Below are 23,525 nucleotides of genomic sequence, written 5' to 3'. Positions count from 1 at the left end.
GTTATTTTATTCATTAGTGACCTAGTAAACCAATGTATTTGCCCTCTAATATGGAGACAGAAAGCCAAATACTAAAATATTACTAAAATGCTGCTCTACTAATGCAGGACAAAGCATAGCACACTATCCTGCGGATGAAGTACAGTACTTGCACTTTTGATACTGCACGTATCCATATGCTGCCCATCTCAAATACCTGAAACAACCAAATGAATCAGCCAACCATGAAAAAACAAGGCTCCTAGCAAATGATTTTCAGTCTTCAAAAAAGGAGAGCCAGAGATTACATGAAATTGGGAATTCACTACTGCTTTCCAACACCCTATTTATCACCTTTGGTACAGAACTGCAGGACAAACACAGAGAGTTCTTATTCTGACATCTTTGGGAGTGAGAGAACATGAAAAACCATTCTTTGTACCGGTGCTGTCCACAGATACAGTTTTACTAGGATACATATTGGCTCACTACCTTCTTTTGATGAGAAATTTCTGGGTGGACAGGGGAGGACCTTTTCTGCCAAGGGTTGTAATAAAAAGGGGTTTGTGCTCCTGTTAAAAGCTTTGGCTAACTGATATTTTCTGAAGATGTTTGCTGGAAAGTCCGTGATCAGCTCTTCTGCCTCTGGGAAATGCTTATGCTTTGCTGACAGAAGCCTGACTTAGACTCGTGCCAGGAGGGATCTGCCTGGAGGATTATAAACCAAACAGAAGGAGTTATGGCACCTGGATTTTATAGCTACTAAGGATACAAATATGCAGAGCACATGCTTCAGCCAGCTGAAGATCACAGAATCAGCATTTCTCTAATAGGCATGACATCAGATTGTACCACGTGTAGGCTTTGGGGCCCTAGGTAGGAAAGAAACTACAAATTGGGAACAATAAAATCAGCAGTTTATACAATACAAGTTCACCTTCTCCAGAGAGAAAACCCTCCAGACACCACTTTTCATGCTTACATCAAGTTGGCCTCTCTTGCACTAGCTAGCCCTGAAACTGCTGTCTGTCCCAGTGTGCTCAGAAACCACGGATAGCCATATGAACAGCACATGTAGCTCTCACTCAAAACACCCAGCCCTCCCTAGCTGTATTCAATTATCCAATTATCTGGGATGGGAGTCTTTGACACAACATCAATTACCTAGCAGATATCTTTAACCACAGACCCTGAACATCTTCTGGCATCCCAATCCTATCTCATTTAGTAATCCCTATTGCCCTAAGATACTTGCATAATTTGATTCACCATGTGCTGTATGAGAATATACCCTGTAGAAATTGCTGCCCTGCAGAGAGCACGTTACTTTTAAATCCTCAGTCTCCAGAACAGGCAATTTCTTTCTTCCAGGATTTGACAATACTTACACCTTGGTCTGTTTCAAATCATTTCACAGAAGTTCAGTTTCATCCCCCTGCTTCCGCTAGATACGACAGATAGCTATGGCAGATAGCTATGGCAGACTTTACATATCTCCAGTCAGTCAAGATTCCTCAGCAGGATTGCTGCTTCTGCCACTCACATGACCATAGTCAACACTCTTCACACTCTCAAAAATGCAAATTGCCGATTTGTTTTAAGCCCATCTACCAGACACAGGATCTCTTCTTCTTATGTTCTCTTTCAGTGCTCTGGCAATTGCAGCACATGTGTCTCTCCTCACTTTACATTCAGATTTTTCATATGCACAGAGATGACAGGAGGCCCAGTTAGAGGTATTGCTGTTCCTGGCTGATGGATATTTTTGGAGGTTTGGTTGTTTCTTCAAACAACACAGCTCAGGTCAGCTCAAGTGCTAGGTTTATTGCTTTAGCTCAAAAATCAAAGTGTTGCCAAGTGACAGATAAGAACTGTGGAAAAAACCTCAGAATTTCATTTCTGTAAGTGCATGCTTTTATTATTTCTATTTGTGGGGTTTTTGTTTTTATTTTTTTTTTCTGATCTCTCAGTTGGCTCCATGTTACCCAGTAGTACCCTGTGATTATCCAAAGCCTATAAGCAGGGTGTCTGGGGCATTCAGTCATCTTGGTCCATGGCAGCTGTATGGACAAATGTGACATCACTCTGAAGAGTGACCCGAAGAAAGATATTTATCTCACTTAATTAAAGGCATTCAAATACTAAGTAACTCTTCCAAGAGCTCTACTACCTCAGCTTCCCCTGTAATAAGTAGGAAGGGACTGGTACTCCTGTAAATGAGGTATCTACAGTAAGTAGGCTGAATCACATTCAGGAAGTCCCTCTCTCTTCTCACTGACCAGAAAGGAAGCCCAATGGTCAAGATGAACACAGCAAAAAACAGGCAAGAGAAACTGCACAGAAAGCAACTCCCTTGTACTTAATAAAAATCTTCATGAGTGTCCACATTATTTACTTACTAGTTCTGCAACTGCAGAAAATTAATTTGCATAATCTCATAATTTTTTATGTCCCTGCCCACTGTAGGGAGGTTGGAACTAGATGATCTTTAAAGGTCCCTTCCAACCCAAACCACTCCATGATTCTATGGTTCTCTTCGTGACAAAAAATTTCTTTGGCAAACTTCCTATGACTTCCCTATGTTCTATTGGAACAGTCAGTAAAATAAATCCTCATGTATTTGGATCTTTCTCATCAAACCGTAGCAGTCTTCAAATAGAATAGATCAATATAATAAAAATAAAGCAAATATATACATACATATTTGATATAGATAAATGTGTCAAGTAAAGATTGCCTAGTAGTCTGCTTTTGGATGTTGTGCTGTATGAACACATTTGCAGAATGTACTTAGTTTACCAGAAACGAAGTGAATTCAGTAATAGATTGCATTTTCTCTGAAAGGTTGAAAGAACACTCAATAAAAGGACCATGACAGCTTTGAGACAATATGGATTAGGTTTTAGCAGATTACTTGGTAACTTGAAAAGAGCCAAGCACATTGCCAGTGTTTGGCAAGTAAGCATAAATGGTAATTTAAAATTGCATTTATGCTTTTTTTTTATTTCTATACATTTTAAAGCTGAAAATGGACCACTAAACATTAAAGCAATTCTTAACTGATTGACTGAACTGAAATCCTGGTACTGTTTCATTATCAAATGAGCACCAAAAAGACCAATAAAACACTTAAAGCTCAAAAGTTGAAACACTGAAGTATAAGAAGTATCTGCACTCAGTGTGTCCTATTAACACTGTCTTTATTTCCTTTTTACAAAAAATAGAAATAACACAGACACATACTCAAAAAAAATCAATGCTTTTGCCTTGGTCTCACTGAGGAGCTGAGCAGGCAGAGTCCTGGCTGAAATTTTGACAGTATATGCCATTGACAAAGGGAAATAAAGATATATCCATGCAAGACACAAAGTACAAAATGTGTTCTGTGGCCCAACAAACATTTTGGAGGTTGCCTGTGTCATAACGATTTTCAAATTGTTACTTTTGCTCACCCATGCCTTTACACAGCACAGCTTACAAACAAGTTACATATACATACATATCATAAAAAAGTTTTGTATATGGTCTAACTGCTACAAATTAAGGCATCCTAACAGCTGCTGTTTTGCTGGTGAGGGGTATGTCTCATATTAGTGTTTCAAAAGGATATATTTCAGGTATTTCAAAGTGAGACATCATAAGATGTGGTTTAGAGGAAGAATTCCTGCAGCTCTGGCTCTTCAGTACTTTTTTGACTGTTGGATTTCCAGCTTTTCCTATTGATGTCATCATGCCTGGAGAGAAAAAGAAGAAAATTACTCATGGTAACACAAAGAATATAGAGGGATTTGCCTTGCGTTTGTTTACCATGTTTTATTCCATTTGCAAGTATTGAACTCTGAAATACTCTTTCTCTCTGGGCTTATTTCTCTAGACAGGTACTACACACAATACTTTTTAATACTGTGGATTCTTACTGACTTTCTTGTAGTCCCTATTCTGAAATCAAAACTGGAAACCAATGGGACAATAAAGAGCTTTTAAAGTCATGGCATTAATTAGTACACTGTCATAATGTTCTGGTAATAATGGACAGACTGTCCAAAAATTCCTTGTACTTTAGGGAGAAGTACCATAGTGATAAAAAGATCCACTAAACCAAACATTAGACATATCCTGTTTGTTCCTGAATCTACCTGTAAGAGAATCATCTAGTCCCCATTAATAATCATCAGAGTGAAATAAACACTTTCAGAAGGTGATTCATTGGACTTTATGTGTCTACTTAGGTAGAGGATGGTGGCAAAGGCCACAGGAAAAATGGCAAGCAGTAATTCTCTTTCTGACACAGGGTCTATATCTCTTTTAACATGGTAATTTAGGTAAAATCTCAATTCAAATCATTAAGATTTTATTAGATACACAGATAAGGATAATTTCTCTATAGTGTGTCTTCATTTCCACACTAGGTAAATTTAAATTTAAAAAAATAATTTAAAAGCTATTGCTCATGTATGAGACTCAAACTGCTAATTAAAGTAGAACAATTAAACACTAAATATTTATAACACTCAGTTTCTTCACTTTCATATGTCTTTGTTCTGAATCCCCAGGATGTTCCCCCCCTCTTCCAGCGAAGGATTTTTGATTAAGCATCCAGCGCACAGCAACTTTCAAACATGTTAAAAGGCTCATTTTTAGTTATCACTGCTGAACAGTAAAACTCTTACAATACAGTCATGACTAGCTGGTTTGTTGCTGCAAAGGACAGATACTAGCGGGAGGTTAAAAACCCACAGCAAAGTGCAAGAGTATGTGTATAAAAAGTTTGCCTTAAATTCACATATTTGCGAGCCTGATTCTTATAAACCAGAATAGCTTTATTCCAGTCTACAATCACCTCAAAGAACCAAATATCACCAAGAGACTGATACTTAGGATGCCTAGATAACCTTGCGGTTACTTCAGGATTTAACAGAAGCTGACCTCAGGGACCATGGTTGTGGGTCCTAATAAGAGGACAGGAAGGATCACTTTATTTTAAAACACCCTTCATTCATCTAAATTACTGTTGCCACATACCCAAAGGAAGAGCAAAAGACATAGAATTGAGCTAGAGGAGGTAGAATTTGTAGGACTGAGTTTGAGGAGGTAAAAGAGGAGCACTTAATTTTTTGCCTTAACTAGTTTTTGGCACGTAACATGCATTGCTGTTATCAACAGCACGTTTGGCATTAACCATGGAACTTTATTAAAGGATGCTTTCTAAGGCTAAGACTTGCATCAATTAAATACCATGTTAGCTTAGACTTGCAGTGCTGAAAGACCTTGTGGGTGAGTCCCCCGTGTAGAGGCTCACTAGGCACTCCAAAGACACCATTTTGCAGCTCTACAGTTGTACTGTGACCTCAAAGAGGATCATTTTTAGCTAATGCAGATGTCTCTAGGTGACAATGCTGAACAGACATGCCTTTTACAACTGTGCCTGCTGACCTGAAGGAAATGTATTACCAATATTACTAATTACTAACCAAATTTCTAATATCTTCTCGGAATGCTAAAATCCCATCATGCAAAAAGCACTGATGCATGATCATAACAGTTCACAACAAAACAACTGGGACTAGGCCTAAATGACTTTCGTATTGATTTTATTGTTCTAGTTTGAATTGTAACTGTTTTATTAGACATACAGACAAGCATCCTTTTTCTAGAGTATATATTTGAAGTTGTCATTTATCCAGCACTAGGTGTGGCAGTGGGATATCTGTTAGGTTAGATCCACTTGCTATTTTAGAAGCATGCCCAGTTTACTATCTGACAGAAACCTGATGGTAGATTCTGCTGGTTGCCCCTGACATATGAAGCAATTTTTGCTGTTGATAGCTGCAGCTAATACAAGGTTTTGTATTGATATGGTGAGTTAGTGCTTACTTTAATGTACTGCAGATCTCAGATGATTTAAAGTGTGGGAAAGAACCATTCATTGGCATCCATGTAAGATGGAAAAAACTACAAGCATTTGCTTGCAGTCATACTATGCAAGAAACTAGCCAATCCTTCCAACAGGGGAAAAAATATCCCAACCCATCCCACACATCTGAAATTTACTCTAGGGCCTGAAGAAAAATAGGGTGTATCAAACTTTAAAAGGATGCTAGAAAATCTAATACAATGTGCTGCTCTTGAGCTGTGACCAATTTGAAAAAGTAAACTACAAAGCCTTAATGTACTTGGGTATTTTGAATGAAAAAATAAAACAAAATAAACAGAAGCTGAAGAAAAAGAAGCTGGAAACTGGGGGACAGGAATGTCATCTGATTGAAGGTAGATTTTGTATAACGACTTCAGAAGATGCTAATAAAATCCCCTACATAAGGGTCGAGATTTAAAATGGGGTTTGGGACTGTGTCCAGAAATATAGCCCCCCAATATAATAATCTACAAAGGTTTAAAACACCAAAGACTGCACTGTTTTCCAGAAAGATTCTTTTTCAGAATAGCTCTGAAATGGTAATACACAGTTCACCCCAGACCATCCAGGGAAAATTCAGACAGTGTCCAGGGGCTTGTAGTGCATGTGATGGTGATGTTCTTCTATTATTTAAATTTCACAGGCTACAGGGCAGCATGCAGTGGACTAACGACAGACACCCATTTTGCCATTAAAAAATCACAACACACCCTAAAAGGCATCACGAAGGCTGGCTTACAAGCTCTGAGAGCCTTCAGGTCTGCGTTCTGATTTCTGAAAAGCACAATACATCTTCCATTCTTATGTGATTTTTGGAAATCTCACACCACAGACTCTGGCACACAATTTGCCTACTTCTGTCCTAATCTGTGGGTACAGTAACAGCCTCCTCAAGCTGTGCCCCTAATGCACTCTGCTCCTTGCTTCCTACTCTCTGGTTTTCCGGGTGCCCAACTTCAGGACAAGGTGCCTGGATCAGCAGTGCCTGGAGGGACAGCTAGGAGTTCAAGCCCAACCTTCACCCACCCAGCAGGTGACTCTGCAGCTCTGCAGCAGCAGCCAGACCTTCCCCCTCTCTCACTGCTTCTGGGGAAATGCCATGCTGCCAGGGGTTTCTCACACAAGAGCATTTACAAAAGGCAATACCAAATTACAACAACTGGCTACATCCAGGAGACAGCTCTAATGTAAAAATGAGATTAATGGTTTTGTATTACTCCATGGTCTGGACAGGCAGCTGGGTGTTTTGACTGGAGGCTGCCCACTGATGCTCCCTCAAACTGCTGCTGTGCAGTCAGTTTTCTGCACTGGAATCTCCCTCTTTGTTTTCAGGAGAGAATGAAACCTCTTGGAAACCTTACAGTTCTGTTTCTGGTTTCACATACACTGTGCCAATGATTTCAGAACAAGACTCCCATTTCTATTATGGAAATTGAGTTTTTAAGTATGGGAAGATCCTGTCATTAGAAAAACAAGCGAACAACAACAACAAATCATTAGACATTTAGAAAAGAGAAACTTGAAAGTAATTCAGGCTCCCGAACTGCAGATTGACTAATTTATAATTTTCCCAGAAGTATCTTCAAATGTATAATTTTGGTGTGAATAGCAATAATTTTCAGGCCTAATGAAAGGATTTACATCGCAGTTTAACAGAAAAAAATTATCAGCATAAGAATTTGTGACTGTTAAGAGTTGAATAAAAATGACAGGTAATTTTTACAAAGCGCTTGCTTATAAAATAAACACACATTTTGTCAAATGTTACTTTTTCCAAAATGTCTTTATGGACCTTGAGGGACTGGTCTCTATCTGCCTGAATAGTCCTGATGGAACATGTCTAAATTAAGGAGTTTGAACACAGTCAAAATTATCAGACATTTAAAAAACAGATTTAACTTCAAAGTCTGAGGGAGAGTAAGAAAAATGTGTGAGAATAGGAGAGCACTAGACTTAAAGTACAGCATTCTGCCTCATGTTCTCTGTACTCTCCATTTCAAGATGAACTGTGGTCTTTTCGCTCTCCTCATGAGAGGAAATTTAATTTCCATTCTCATCTGGTACTTGACTTTCATTCAACAGAGGCTGAATACTCAGCCAAAGTGCGCTATACTCCCTGGTGGATTTATGAGTATGAATACTTTCTATACTTGCTTGGAACTGAAATCCTGTAGCCAGTTCAATGGTGACATCAGCAGAAATCCATCATAAATTTCTGCTTTTCTAGGAATTTAGATGTTCATCTGTTCATCTATTTCCCTTCTTGTGCATCAATCAATTCCAGTATTTCAGTTATGAATAATGTTAGCAAACACATGCAATTTCAGAAAACAAAGCAACAGAGATGCTAAATATCACCATGCATAAGCACATACCAAGCATTGTTACACAGAAGTTCTTCATTCAATGTACTAGAGGAAAGACTGGTGTAGCTGCAGTAAGGACCCTAAGGAAGTACAACATCATATCAGTTAAAAACATGCACTGAGCTTACCACATGCATAACATGGAAGTCTATCAAAACATGCAGTAAAATAGCCAAAATAACATTTTAACAGATTTTTTTTTGAGTTAGTAAATGAGGCTGAATCTGTTACTTCTTTGAGATATGTGCTGTGGTCCTTTGGCTTGGTATGAAAATGTACCCTTTCCACAATATTGATGTTGGCAACAATTACATACAAACACGGCCTTTTCACAGACAACATGCGTTTTACAGTGTAAGCGTCAATACTGTTAGAATTACCTTATCCAACTCTTCAAATTTCTTAGGGAACTACGAAAACTGCTCATGACCTTGCAATCTATCAGAACATCTTTGAAGACAGACTGCCTTTTCCTCTGTCACTACAAAATCTGAATCAGTCTTTTGAAAAAAATTGCCACTGTATTATGAAAATACTTCTATGTTAAATTGGCTGTTCAACTAGGTGGTGCATGTTTTAAAGGCTCAAATTAGTAGTTCTTACTGTGATTCTGAGTAAACTTTAATAAATGCAGTCCCACTTCAATTTAGCCTATTAGGTCTCCTTTGATTTTTTCATTTCACTTCACTTCACATTCTGCTATAGTGCTACTGTTCTAGCAGTACCCACTAATATGGACTGCTCACTGTTTCCCAGTTCTCTGTTTCCACTGTTTCTTTTCCATACTCATTTTGCCTCCTCTATGCCTAAGATTTTCCTGTGTTTTTCTCCCATTACCTTGTCATACTTTTTACAGCATATAATTCACTATTCCTTCTCCTCCTCTTGGCCTACTTTATGTTCTCTTTTTCATCTTGAAGTTATTCTTTCGCCTCATGTCTTTCCATCCACCCCTTCCCTCCCACCCAGTCTTTCACAGAGGATTAAATCATCTACCATTCACTCTCACTCAACTCTTTATTGTATCTCCAGATGTTTGCACTTCTCCTCTCTGCTCCACAGACACACTGCACTCAGAGTATTTCCTACCTCTGCCTCTTTCATTCCATACCTCTTCCTTCCTCTTGAAAGATACATTTGTTCAAAGTACCTTCTCCTTTCTTTCGAACAAGAGAGCCAGCCTCCTAACTGGAGACACCCCTCTTTCTGTTGGGATCCCAGAAAGGGAACTCTGTTGACTGCAGAGAGGGGGTGATCTGGATCCAGTACATTTTGCTACAGACCAACCATATGCTCTGCCATGAGAAGACTCTGTGCTATGAGGAGAGGGTGGGAAAAAAAAGCTGAGTACTGACAGCTTCAACACCTAGGGGATGGCTGTAGCTCCCCCAGAAGCAGGAAGGACCATTTCTGCTATTTTTCCTCTTTATATACTACCACTTATTTTTATCCTGTTGGCCTCATCAGTCTTGGCTATATGACAAGACAGGGCTAGTCCTTCAGTTATTTACTCCCCAGAAATCCCACGGACTCAACCATGACATTCTCATTGTATGACTTGTCACTCAGAGCAATATCACACATCATTTCCAGGTAAATGACGTCTCTGTGGAAAGCTTTCAACACAGAACATGCAAACCATGTGCACTAAGAGTACAGAATCTGTACATAAGCAATACCTGCCACTCCTTGGAAAAGCCTTCCAAAATTAAAACAGGATTTAAAACAGTAGATGGGCTTTCTACAGATCAAATACAGTAAAATATTTGTGTGCATCCTTTTGCTACAGAAAGGCAGGAAGAAGAAGCTGTCAAACTTATTCATTACTTAAAGAGACAGGAGAAAAAAAGGCCCTTCCTCCTTTCAGTGCACTCACTGGCTTGTTTCTTCCTTTTGTGAGAGCTGCTGGATTTCCCTTGCTGTCTGCTGTCTTCCTTCCTAATGAAGTAAAGGGCAGTGTCGATGACGTTTTGATCAGGTTTGCTGTTTGACAGTTGTTGTTGTTGTTATTTTGGTTGCCACTCAGTGTCTCCATTATGGACCGAAAGGTTCCAAAAGGCCTTTTCAGCTGGTCCCCCACTGGCTCCCCAGAGCCAGGTGGAGACCGCATGAGTCCTTTGCCCCTGTCTTTATCCTTTTCCTCGCTTAGTTCTGACTCTGCTAGCTCCACCTGCACCACAGGCTCCTCGAAAGTTACTCGGAGTTTCAAATTTTGGGAGGTTCTGCGCTTTGAAGATGGAGACTTGAGAGCACTCTTAGGGCTGGTGGCAACCTTTTGAGCAGCAGCACTGTCCGTGCTGGATGGAGAGTTGTCTCCACAAAACTGGCTCTGAGGTACAGCACCAGGCTGATACGGGCCTTCATTATCCAGATCGCTGCTCTCTGAAGTAGGGGAAGGACTGTGGCCGTCCACAGACTTAGAGACCCTGATACCAAAAGGGAAGCGGCGTCCTGCTGCAGAAGTGTGTTTCTTAATCATCAGGTGCAAACTCTCTGTGCTCTCAACACTCTCCACTATGGGCTGAGGCCTTGGTTTGTCAGTTCTTTTCACAGGGGTGTTCTTGTGGTCCTCAGAATTAGCTGAGTCTGTGTCAGACTCGCTGAGTGACCTCTGCATCAGTTGCCTCAGTCTGGCTAACTTCAGCTCCCTTTTCTCTGGCAAAATCTTCTTCACGTTCTTGGAGGATGCATGAGCATCCTGAAATTCCAAAGTCAGTTTTTCCTGCATACAGACATTTTCAGAGATTTCTTTCCCCAATAACTGGCGCAAGATTTTATCTGAGTCCTCATCTTTTATCTTGGCTCGAGAGCGACTAGAAGTTCCCAAGCTGCCAAGAATCTGAATCCCATCTTGGGTGTTCAATTTACTTTTTGGTGGAGACAATTCATCTGCTTCAGATGGTTTCCACTGAAGTTTGCCAGAAGCAGGAGATGATGGCAAGCTTAAAGAAAAAAAGAGGAGGAAATACCACAGCCAAATTAATGCACATAGAAAATGTGAAACTGCCATTTCCAGTGTACGTGTCTGTTTCAGCTTATTGTTACTTATCCTCTTCATCGCTACTCACATGGAATTCATTACTATGATGCCACAGTGAAGATTACACAGAGAAGGACGTAACCCTGCTTCCACTCCTAATTAGGATTTGAGTCTTTTCACTTTCTCTTACAAAGAAAACTCCTTAAAATCAAAACTTAGAATGGTTATTTCAGTGCCAAAGATGACTTTCTGAGGAAAACTTCAGAGAAACTACTATTTCCTATTTGTGGGAGTTGACATGTTTTAAAAGGCGAAAAAACCCGCAAGGCCAAATGCCTACTATCCAAGTCACACCATAATACAAAAGTAGCTTATTCTAAATACTGCAAAAGTACCAGCTCTCTGCATAGCAATGATTTCATAAATCTAAACTTCATCTGGTATTAATAATAGCCATATAAGACCTCATAAAAAGTCAGGGCCATTTGCACTCAAAACCTTTTCAGATATGAAATACTGAAAAGCATGAGAAAGGTGACATGAATTTATTTCAATACTATTAGAATAATAAATTAAATTTAGAACTCCAAATGTTATATATCGAGGAAACAGCAATCTCAAGTAAGTCTGATTTGCAAAGAACGTAAATTACAGACACCATTTCTTTCCCCGTGACATATGCCAGAGCTCATAATACTCCACATTCTTATTTTAAACCACTTTCCCTCTAAGCAAGGGTAAGGTGACAAAATTAAAGTTTGTGTGAGGCAGTGCATTAATGAATTTAATTTCTTTTTTTGCAAGCAAGTTCTACTCTGATGAGTCCATAGTTCTCACAGTGTACAAAATTCACATGCCTATACTAGCCACCTCATCTTCAATTCATTTTGTGCTTTTTCTCCTGTGGAAAACCAAAACATACACTGAAGAATATGCATGTATCTACAATAGACATTCGTAGTAAAAGGGATAGGTTCTCTTAAATCTGCTACTGGCTCCTTGGATGATGATAATATCCACAAGTGAGTTCTAGCTGGAAGGAAAAGTAGTAGCCAACTATGAAATAAATTTTCAGACCTGCTCATTTAACTAAAAAGATGTTGAAACCTGCCCTTTTAAAGCAATAATGAATGATGAGAGATCTGCTCTCACCTGATCTTATCTGATACTGAAAGTAAAACAGTCCTGGTGCTCACCAGTACTCAGATGCGAGACCACTTGGAAAGACCAGTCAGCAAAAATCACAGAAACCAAATGAGCTGGAAGACAGTGTTTGGTCCCATTGTCCCTGTTGAGCTGGCAGACAGGGAAGACAAAGACCATGATTCTAAAAAAAAAGGACAGAACAACTCTTTCCAGTGTGGTTTTCTACTTCAGAAGGATTTTGGAGTTTACAGCCCTTTCCTAGCTGAAGTTCCTTTACACAAAGCTTCTCCAATCCCAATGTCTTTGTTATCTACTTCTGTAACTATTTGCGTTTGTCTGAAATAATGACACATGAAATTCAGGGACATGGATCACTTGTCCAGAAAAGTGCTTGAGATTCTGTGAGAATGGAAAAAGAGCAGTCACTGATCCTGTGAGTTCATACTTGAAGACCCAAAGCTCTGACCATCAATGCCTGCAGAAGCTTTTATGCTGGCTTTATACTTTAACATATATGTAGCTCCCTAACAACTCTGAAACAAGGAGAAGCGCTGTATATGTCTTCCAGAGAGGAAACTGAATTAGAAGGTAATGATAAATTGAGTCCTATTTGCACGTGAGTTACTTAATTCCTTTCAAAGTCTTCTTCAGATTGCTATCAGAGAGAAGTCGTGTGCTTGCTTCACTTCCATGCATCACACTGGAAGTCTATGGCAGAAGTCAAAGAGATACATTAGCAGACTCCAGATCCAGTCCTCTGCCTTTACTTTTCTCCTCTTTAATGTTACTCAGTTTGTGTCTATTTCTGGGACTTCTGGCAGGATATGTAAACAATACATAAAATTTCTGGAGTTTTGACTTTTTATACAAGCTACTGCAGGCAAAAGATTTAATGAGCGTAAGGAGTCTTATTAATCTGAAAGCAGGTTTTGTTGGTAACTGAATTATGAATTAGTGTTGGCAGTAATGTACAGTGGACCACCACAAGGTCAAACTTTACAACTTTCCTAGGGGTTTCTAGGATCCTCTGCTATTCATATAATACAAAATATATTGTATCCCACTGTAAATCTGATTTTCGCTCTGTTGGGAAACAGGGGCTATTAATTTCATACTCAAAATTTCCAATATTTATACAACATTATACACTGTCAAATTCTAGAAGCTCAGCTTCAAGCCCACGAGGTAAAAAACCACATTTACTTTACAGAACAGATCTGCTATTTAGACAGGTTACAGCTTCTCCTGATAACTGATGTACCATGAAACTGCGCAAATCCAGGCTGCAACACAATTCCAGTCACCTTACCTTGGGGACATGGGCAGTGACTTCCCCTCTGACCGCTGGGCTTCTAAAAGCTGCTGGAGCTGGTTCTGTAATGTCACACGTTCCACTGTCTGCCTGCAAGAAAATGTAAGACTGTTTATCTTGAATTGTAGAACTGTCAGCATTAGTAAGTTACAGGATAACTGACACTAGCCATTCAACTTTGTATTCAAAGAAGTCCTCTTCACCTATACTTTACAAAGCAAATAAACAGAGAAATTATAAATAATAACATAAAGAGGGAGTTTGTCTCTGAATCCCTGTGAACATTTTGTGATCACTGTACAAGACCAACTGAGAGATGCTTACTTGTCAGAGATTATTTATTTTACTTCATATAAGAACAAGAGTGGGATCATAAGCAGCAGTTAATTGGAACTGAGTAACTCACAGAAAATAACAGTCCAGAAACAAGATATGGCAGAGCAAACTTAGGACCACTTAGTTCTTACTTGTTTGTGCAAAGGAAGAGGAAAGGGACAGATTAAGAAGTCACTTCCTACATTTGGTGGATGGCTTTTACTCAGCTAAATGATAGCTCAGACAACGGCTCTTTCCTTTTCTATCTGCAAATGAACTTAGAGAGGAGCCTTTGCCCACTGAGAAGGGTTGGTCCAATCTTCTTCAGCTGCAGGATGGAGCTAAGCATAACCTCTGTGTATTCAGGGGAGTAGGAAAAAACACAACTGCTTGCTGCCCAACCTTACTAAAGGCCCTACCTGTGCTCTGCACCCACCTTATACTCAGTAGTGTTGTACCTACTGCAGTCTATCACTTTCAGTGTGGTCTTGTGATCTATGCTGCTTTGTAAATAACTTTAGAGACCCATGTGTAAAAAATTGTAAAAATGATATTAGTAATATCAAAGTGACATCCATACTACAAACTCCATTTACCATATAACTATAATCACAATCTCTGATGTCCTGCCACATACTTCTTTCCATAAGAAGGACTCAGTTGAAAAAGATAACCTGCAAACTTTCAAGTAGTTCTATGAAAATGAAGGAATAGATCAGTTTGCCACAAAAAGTTCTTTTTCCTCTCCCTGGTCCCATCTAATTTAGACATTCCATTCTAACATCAAAACACCCCTTTAGCTTGTCGACCACCACAGATAACATTCAATCCTGTTTAGTGACCTGTTCCAGTGCCTCTAAACACTGCACAGACAGAATTATTGGGAAACTACTAGAAAACAAGAGACTTACAGCATTTTGTTACTGTACATATGATATCTTTCACCCGGTATACAACTGGTACATTTGGTTTTATTCCCTGGTTCTGATCAAATGACCATGTGAAAATGACTTTTTATCTGCTTCTCCCAGGCTCTGCTTCTGTTGCTGTAGAAGTAATATGTTTTTAGTACTTTTATTCTTGTTGGATCTGCAGAACTAATACAGTTCTCCACCAGTGAGCTGGACTCTTTCCTAGCTCGCATGCCATCAGCAGAAGAGTTAGCTGAGTTCCAAATGCACTCTTTATAACTGGCAATGTCAAAGCCAGAAAGAATCCAGATGACTTTTTAGACTAGGGGGTGTACTTGCAGAGTTGGCAGAAAACAAACATTTTACTTTTAACATATCAGAATGCTTCTGAAAAGTGCCACAGAAATAAAGGTGGGATCTTGACATATTGTCTTGCCATCACATTTTACAATACAACCATACTTTACGTAGATCCTTTCTTCCTTTAATTTTCCATCTTCCTTCATCTTGCCTACACTCTTCCTTAGACTATTTTAAAATTACTCTTACCATCTGTCAACATTGGCTTATATTGCAACTCCCCAGATACTGTATTTTAAGGGCCAGGGAAATTTTCATTGGAGATTAGATTGTGATGCAATTTATCTGTTTTATTTGCCTTTTATGCTTCCTTCAAATTCTATTTCTAAATATCTAAATAATGTAGCTAACAGCTTCTTATGCTTTTAGCTTTAATTGAAATCTCTGACACCTCTTCTGCTGAGTTAATGTTCTCATTCCACTTAAACATTTTATTGTGCTAAAAGAATTAAAGTTTCCTCCATTTTAACAGTTTAACCAGTTAGTAAATAGCTCACAGAAACACACACATCTTGCCAGCGCTACCCCTAAAGATATATAACATACACATATATACTAAGATAACATTGAAAACAAAGGATCACAAGTTCTTGGAATAGCAATATTGCTAAGTATTAAAACCAAACTGATTTAGAAGACAAGATCACTGTAGCTTCAGTGGTAAGAGGGTCTACTTACTTTATATTTAATGCTCAAATTCTGAGGGTCTTAGCTTAGACAATGTTCCCAGTAAGTAATATGTAAGGACCCTTCTGTGTCTACTTAGACAATTGTGGACCCCAGCTACCTCCTAATGAAATCAGGGAGCTCAGTAACTGAAGAGGGAACAGGCTGAGGCACTGGGCTCTACTGAAGTACCTTTCACAGTATGTTGCCTTCTCCATTTTGTTTCAAATAAAACAAGAATGGCCACTCTACAAAGCAGAAAATAAAACAGCTTAACTAACTAAAAAATAGATGAACACTGTAAAGTTTATATTGGGTTTCTTACTACACATCTATATAACACTTAATAACACACACCAAAAAGCCCCCCAAATCAGCAAGTTGCACACACCTTACCATACCACTACAATAATTTTTTATTCAGCTATTTTTACAGCTATTCCTATGAAGTTTCAGGAAAATAATGGATTTTGTTTACAGAATACAGAAAAGTGGTGGCAACAGAGGCTATTAAACCACTTTCTCATCTTCATCTTTTGACTCATGGTTTGCTTTGATCTTTGCCTTGCCAGAAATTTTGGCTTGATAGTGTATTAAAAGGATCAGCAAGTGTCTCATTCATTATTTGCTTTGCACATCCAGGTCCATAAATGTAGGACAGTGCAAACCTTTGGGAATGCAGGTAGAATGGTCTGTCATCAAGCAGCATTGTAAAGAAGTCTAGGGAAGCATTAATCTTATGTCATTAGTTCTGACTTGGTGTCTTGAGGCCCAGAAAGCCCAAACAATACAAGTCATTACTGCTAATGTCATCGGTGCCAGAAACCATGTATTTGTGCAGGTAGGAATTTTCTATACTAGCAGCTAAGTTTTTTTCAGGCAGATAAAATCAGTGAGAGAATAATTATGAATGTAAGACCTATGGAGACCTCAGGAAGTAAAATGAAAGCCAATATTTTGTATAGACTCTGAGAAACTTTTGTGACTGTCCTAAGCATTTTGTTTAGTTCAGAAAGTCCTATTGGATTGACCAAACTTCTATACTTAGCAAGAAATGAAAACCAAAGCTTTTATTTTGAAGCCAGTAACAGCAGTTTTTGTGGGCCACTTTCCTTTTTTACCTATGGAAAGAATTGCTCGGTTCCTTCCCTCTTTTGGGGAAAAGTCTCAGTTAATCCTCTTGCGAAGATTCAATGGAACATTTCTAGTTACCACTTATTTCCTTCTTTCAAACATAAAGGCTTTTCTCTCTGAATGGAGACTTAGACCCAACTCAAAAGGTTTTGCTATACTCCTCTGTATTTGTCATCTGAGCGGCTTTGGATCAAAGTACTGAAAGATGTGAAGACTCTGGCAAAATGTGATTTTATTGTTTTGGTTTTGTGCCTTCTTTTCAGGAATGGCTCCAAAAAGCGTGATGGATTGGGATAACTTCTCTCTAGAACAGCTCTATGTTGCCTTGATGACTGGAAGAGATTATAAAAAGAGAATGAAAGATGGTAGTTCCTTCTTTGGTTTAGGACCTTTGAAGATACGTCTTGCTAGGTGCTGGTCTAAGACAGTTTCTGCGCTTCTGTTCTTCTTGCACAATATCAACCATTCCAGTCTCCCTGTGGTTGGGGACATACAGTGTTATCAGAGAGAGGCTCTTATCCCTGGCTAATAAGGCACACAGAATAAAAGAAGATTGCATTATCAGCTCGTGTTTACAGCAGCTGAGGGAAGGCTGAGAAGCACATAGGGCTTTCTGTGTTGATATTGACCATTCAAGTAATCCATCATGATACAATCATATCTCCTCTGTCTTTAGAACAACATCCATTAACACCAGCGGAAGTAAGTGGAGAAAATACAGGAAAGCCAGCTCAGCTGCCCAAGTTGGGGCTATTCCTACGTAACAGCAGTTTGAAGTGACTCAGACTGTAAACTGGACTTCCATCTGTTGCCATCTGATGCTTTCTGGATCTTCAGAGGTGCTGTAGACAATGAATTCTCCTGCTATGCCAGAGGTAAGGCCCCTTGAGAAACTGCCCCAGACACGTACTTCATATCATCCTTGGATTTTTATGCAGGATGGGGCTGCAAAACTGGGCAAGAGTCTTCTTGCATCATCCCCTCTGGCTCCTGAGCATGGGCTTCTGAACATGGTCCATTGCTTCTATCAGAGCCACTCACAGCCTGAGGCTTGCAGCCCAAATACCCATGCAGAAGCTGTTCTTTCAAGAAGAAAATAGAATATTTCACTGCCTCAGTAAACTGCAACAGGGTTGCACAGGAGACTGACATCTCTGTAGAAGAGGAAGAAAAGGCTGCTGCTGCACTTACTGGAGCTAAATCTGAAACCTGAAAAAATAGGCTGCTGAAGGGAAGCAGATTTAACTCCAGCTGAGACAAGCAAAGGAACCCATCAGGAGCCAGATAAGAATGATTTAAATGACTTCCTGTGCATGCAGTCTGTGAGATGACAGGGTGGGAGACTTGGAACAGTGTTAATGCTTTTGTCAGGAAAGTCAGAACTAGAATATTTCTATGGAGGTGAACAGCCTGCTGACTGACATTACAGGTCTTACTTTTCCATATGAGAGGTTAACACTTATATCAAGTACTGGGTGAGCACTGAAGAGAACTGAAACACTGAGAATCTGTGGTTGCCATTTCTACTTCCTGGTGTGTGCGGGTTTTTTCTGCTGAGTTATGGGGAAAATACATTTCATTGTATATTGAGATGAGTCAGCTGCTAATGCAGGCTACTCAGGAAATACCCTATGTTCTGGTTTTTTCCTTTATATCTGCTGATTTGTATATTTTAGTATTTCTCAGCAAATGAACCAGCTACAAAACACCTAGTACTTTGAAATATCCAGTGAACAGTGTTAGACTGTAAAAATGAAAACAGTGAGAATTATAATAATCCTTAGTTCTCTGTTTGTATTTATGAGAGTATAAAGGTAAAAGAAGAGTAAAGATATCATAAAGAGAATATGCCTTTATAATATAAAACTTAGAGGTACAAACATAAAAATAAGCATACTTCAAATGCAGGAAGGTATTCTGTAATGACTGAGAAGACAGCTACTACACATTCCTTTTGCTGTGAAAACAGTACAAAAGAGATACCTGATTATACCAAAAGGGTGAATTAACAATACAGATAATTTTTACCCTTATTTGGAAGACATGCAGTTTGAAACTAAAAATTGTATCACTGTAATGTGTTGGCTTCAGCTGGCAAAAAGCACCCATGCAGCCGGTCTCTCACTGCCCCTATTCCTCAGTGGGATGGGGGCAGAAAATAGGAAGAAGAGAGGCAAAAAAGCTCGTTGGTCAAGATAAAGACAGGGATATCACTTACCAATTACTGTCATGGGCAAAAGAGACTCAACTTGGGGAATTTAACTTAATTCATTGCCAATTAGAATAAATATTTCATTATTGATTCTGGTATTGGGAAACAAAAAAGGACAGACATTTAAAACACCTATCCTCCCCTTTTCCAGGCTCAACTTCACTCCCAGGTTCATCTGCACTCCAAGCCCCTCTTCTCCCCCTTTCTCAGGCTTCACTCCAGACACCTCTCTTCCCCTCTTGTCATCACAGCTGGTTACACTCAGTCTTTTCAGTGAGGCAATGAGCAGCACAGGTCAGGGTTTGTGTATAGCAGTTTCTCTCTGCTGCTCCTTCCTTCTCACTTTTTCCTGTGCTCTACTGTGGGTCCTTTACAGGTTGCAGTCCATTCAGGGAAGCACTGGTTCTGGTGTGGGCTTATCCAAGGGCTGCAGTCCTTTCGAGGGGTATACCTGTTCTAGCATGGGTACTCCATGGGCCACAGTCTCTTTGGGGATATGCCTGCTCCACCATGGTGCACCTCCTGCTCCTCTGACCTTGTTGCTCCCTCTCTTTGTCACTCTTCTCTTCCCTTCTCCTCTCTGGCATTTTCTGCCCTTTCTCAAATATGTTTTCACAGAGGTGTCAACAACTTGGTTGATGGGCTTAGCTGTGTCCTGCAGCAGGTCTGTTGCGGAGATGGCTGGAACCAGTTGTGTCCAGCAAAGAGCAGCCCCTCACCTGTTCTTATAGAGGCCACCCCTGCAGCTCCCCTGCTAACAGTCTTGTAATTTATTCCCAGTACAATTACCCACATACTGCTTGCATAAAATGATATGGTCTCCTCTAAACATGGGTTTGTCAGAAGTAATTTTCAAGGCTTGTGGTAGCTGACAAGCTCTTGATCATTTATGCAAGATGCAACAACATTAGGTCAGTGCTGATGGTTTTTAAGAGTCTTATCTTATGAGCCCATTGACATGCTAAGTCACAGTAACTGCACCTATAATAAAAACAAGCAATTGCATAAATTCATGTTTCAAAATAACAAGCTTTTTACAGAATGTTTATTAAAAACCATACTAAAATATTAAAACCAGCTCCTATGAAGAAAAAACAGAACATAAGATATTTCCTGAGTAGCCATTGTGGGCTTTGGTGACCTTCCAAGTGCAAAAAACCCCCTCCAACTATGTTTCCGTTATTCTTCCCAACATCAACACCCAGCACTGTAACAGGGAAGAGCCACTCACTGTATATAAAAGCATGCTATGTGAACAGAAATTATAATCAGCAATGATCCCAAGGTATGCAAAGGGAAAAGGGACTGGATCGCTTCATACATACCCTTTTCCACTCCCACTCCTTCATCTATGTTCACAGTAAACTGCCACAAAGAGAACAGCTGAAAAACTGAGATGCTAAAGGGGAAGGGGCAAATGCTTAAGAGCAGGAAAGAGTGGAGAAATAAGGTAGAAATATGACTTGAAAATATCATACATAAGAAGCAGAAAACAGACACTGCTAATAAACTGAAGACAAAGTAGGGTAGTGTTCTAAAAATGATCCCTCTGCTAACAGTGAAACACTTACTCCTTCAGCTGCTTTGTTAGCTTGACAACCTGCGAGGCCAATGACATACATGTCTCCACAACTACTAAGTAGCGGGAACACATGGTGTGCCCATGTCGCTCAGCACTTTGTGAGGGTTTCTCTCCCACGTGGTTTTGCATGGTGACATTTGCTCCATATTCAACCAATGTCTGTAAAAACACAAAAGAAAACATTGACACCTGTAAGTGTAGGTCTCTGTTGTGACTTCTGGTGAACCACAAAACCAGCTGGACACAAAGCTCTCCTGAATAAAATGCTTGAAAATGTTGGTCTAAGCCAATCATTTTTAAAAATCAGTCACTGACAAGTCTGTATGCAGCTTGAACTCAAAACACATACCACTAAAATCTATCACTCAGGTGCAAGGATAACACAGAAGACTGAGCTGTGGTTCAGAAGAACTATAAAAAGACTATATTCTTCCTTCCTCTTCCCTTGCCGTTCTACTCAATTTGTTTTCTGTTCATTTGTTTGTACAGCATAGCACGACTTGTAGCATTCATACAGTGACTGGAACCGCCAAATGAAAACAGAGGACTTACATTTAGGCACCTATTGATTCTCTCCTGAGCCACAGTGATAAACTTTTTCAGATGCACCTGTCTATGCATTACTAAGCATTGTGCTAACTTTGCACATGGTAGACCTAGAAAAGAAGACACAGGCAAGTGCAATTCGAAGGACATCTGTGCTAGATAAAATCAGGGTCCAGAGCAGCATGAACACATTGCTAGCCAGTTTATAGAGCGTGGTGATGAGCTGTAATGACTGACCAGATCTGGTATTTGCTGTTCATGGGATCTCCACACTGCAAGGCATTGCAACACACCCTTAGAATCTCATTTTAGGAATGTCTTTACTACAAAATTTTCTGAATGCTTTTGTGGTTTAGCGGTCAATTTCCTACCACAGCAGAATCCCTGAGTTTAAAACACTCAATGCAGCAGTCTCAATGTCCTGATTCCTTAGGCAAGTGATGTTTGGATATGAAAGGTATGGCAGATACTTTCCAACAACTCCTTTAGGTCAGACAGGCACAAATTTCTTTTTGCAGAAAGAAATTTGTACAATGACTTTTTCAATCTGCTTGGTTTTTTTTTTTTCTTTTTTTTTATGCTGAAAGAAGTCTCATTGCTTTGCAATTGCTTGATCACCCTCTACTTTCTTTTAAAGAGATACTCAAATATATGTCAGCTTTTAGTCTTTAAGAAAAATAACGGCTTATGAACCCTAGCTTGTGGCTGGAGAATTGTCCAGGTTGTGAGCATGACATCTGAGTTACCTCTGGGACTTGAATCCGGAGCATTGTAAGGGCAAAAGAAGTTCTGCCAGGCTGACCTCAAGACATCCAATAACTGAAGCAAGAATTGAGACCAAACCTTCACTCTTTCTGATCTGTTTGTGATGATCAGTGTTATGCAGTATTCACTTTACTGAAGAGCCTAGAATAGGACCTAAATGTCCTCAGCAATGTCCTCAGCAATGAGACACAGATGGCTCATAGCACTTTGGAAAAAACTCTGAATAAAATCATGATGCATTCAAAAACTACAGCATCATTAACATTACACGTACACATGCAGAAGAGGAATTGTGTGGCTGAGCTCTTGGTTGACTTATCCAAGCAGAGCTGGTAAGCCACGAAGGATTGGAGTGGCTTTGTTGACTCAAACCAGCAGGCACAGACACCTCTACACCTGCTGACAGGAGAGAGGAGTGGTGGTCTGTCTGGTCTGCTAAATCTATACAGAAAGAAAACTTATGAACAGTCTTGCACTGCATCTCATGTCAATAAAATTGGTTTAATTTGCCAATAAAGAAAATAAAGAAGAGAGAGTTATGACCCTGCAGAAAGCAATCTTTCAGTTTGGAACATGATAGGAGTGTCACCTGCTCACAAACACAGTGAATGAGAGGGCCAAGGAATCACTGACAGCCTGTGACCCTCCATCTTTTGTACTGCTCCTTATATTCTCTCTGACTCCTTTATTGCTTCTTTCTTTTTACCAGATCATTCACTGTACATTGTACAAAAAGAGGGCTTATTTTGTTTCACAGCACAACAAAACATCAACTACACTTAAAGACTGTGAGGCGTTAATGAAGTGACATTACTAACATTGTCTATTTTTGTTGTTGTTAGATATTTTCATGATTTATTTCTCATGGCTTCACTTCAACACAAAACACTTGTTGATTTGTATATTTATCTACAATAAAATAATCTTGAGAATTCTAAGCCATTTATTAAGGTTCATTCTTCACGGGGAAAGCAGGGCTATTCTCTTCTTGGTTTACTTTTATCCATGAAAACAACCTGCATATGTCACCACTCTGTTCAAAATCATCTACTCTCATTTCTCCTTCAAATGCATTGTACACCTTGATGAGGCATTGTTGAGTTAGCAACCCTAAGCACACACCCTACCACAAAGATGCTCCCCACTAGTAAATCATAAACATTTCTTCCCATTTTTTCCAACTGATCATAGCAATTATCTACAATACAATAATAAAAACACTTGATTTATCTCAGATGTGATGATTTGTTTATTTTATTCTCATAAGAATTTGTACAAGGTCCATTCCTGACGTCTTTAAAAGACAGACATGTCCCATCAGTGACAAAATGCAGAGA

At 39.4% G+C, this 23,525-nt stretch overlaps 1 protein-coding gene across 3 annotated transcripts in view; it reads right to left on the bottom strand.

The window, feature by feature from the left end:
* Positions 1–3,162: 3,162 nt before the first annotated feature.
* The window catches only part of SNCAIP (synuclein alpha interacting protein), a 91,685-nt gene continuing 71,322 nt past the window's right edge, over positions 3,163–23,525 (bottom strand). The window contains exons 8-12 of one of the 3 annotated variants that reach the window (XM_052778057.1): positions 20,867–21,036; positions 13,695–13,787; positions 10,136–11,201; positions 8,269–8,339; positions 3,163–3,713 (exon numbers count right to left, since the gene is read on the bottom strand). In XM_052778057.1, the coding sequence (XP_052634017.1) occupies positions 3,629–3,713; positions 8,269–8,339; positions 10,136–11,201; positions 13,695–13,787; positions 20,867–21,036 (1,485 nt within the window). In that variant the 3' untranslated portion in view covers positions 3,163–3,628. Of the gene's footprint in view, positions 3,714–8,268; positions 8,340–9,164; positions 10,043–10,135; positions 11,202–13,694; positions 13,788–20,866; positions 21,037–23,525 lie in introns of those variants that run through there. The other 2 variants (XM_052778059.1, XM_052778058.1) reach the window with 2 other exon arrangements.

Source organism: Harpia harpyja, chromosome Z (assembly GCF_026419915.1).
Source record: "Harpia harpyja isolate bHarHar1 chromosome Z, bHarHar1 primary haplotype, whole genome shotgun sequence".
Classification (NCBI taxonomy): Eukaryota; Metazoa; Chordata; class Aves; order Accipitriformes; family Accipitridae; genus Harpia; species Harpia harpyja.
This window is presented reverse-complemented; position numbering and strand designations above follow the sequence as displayed.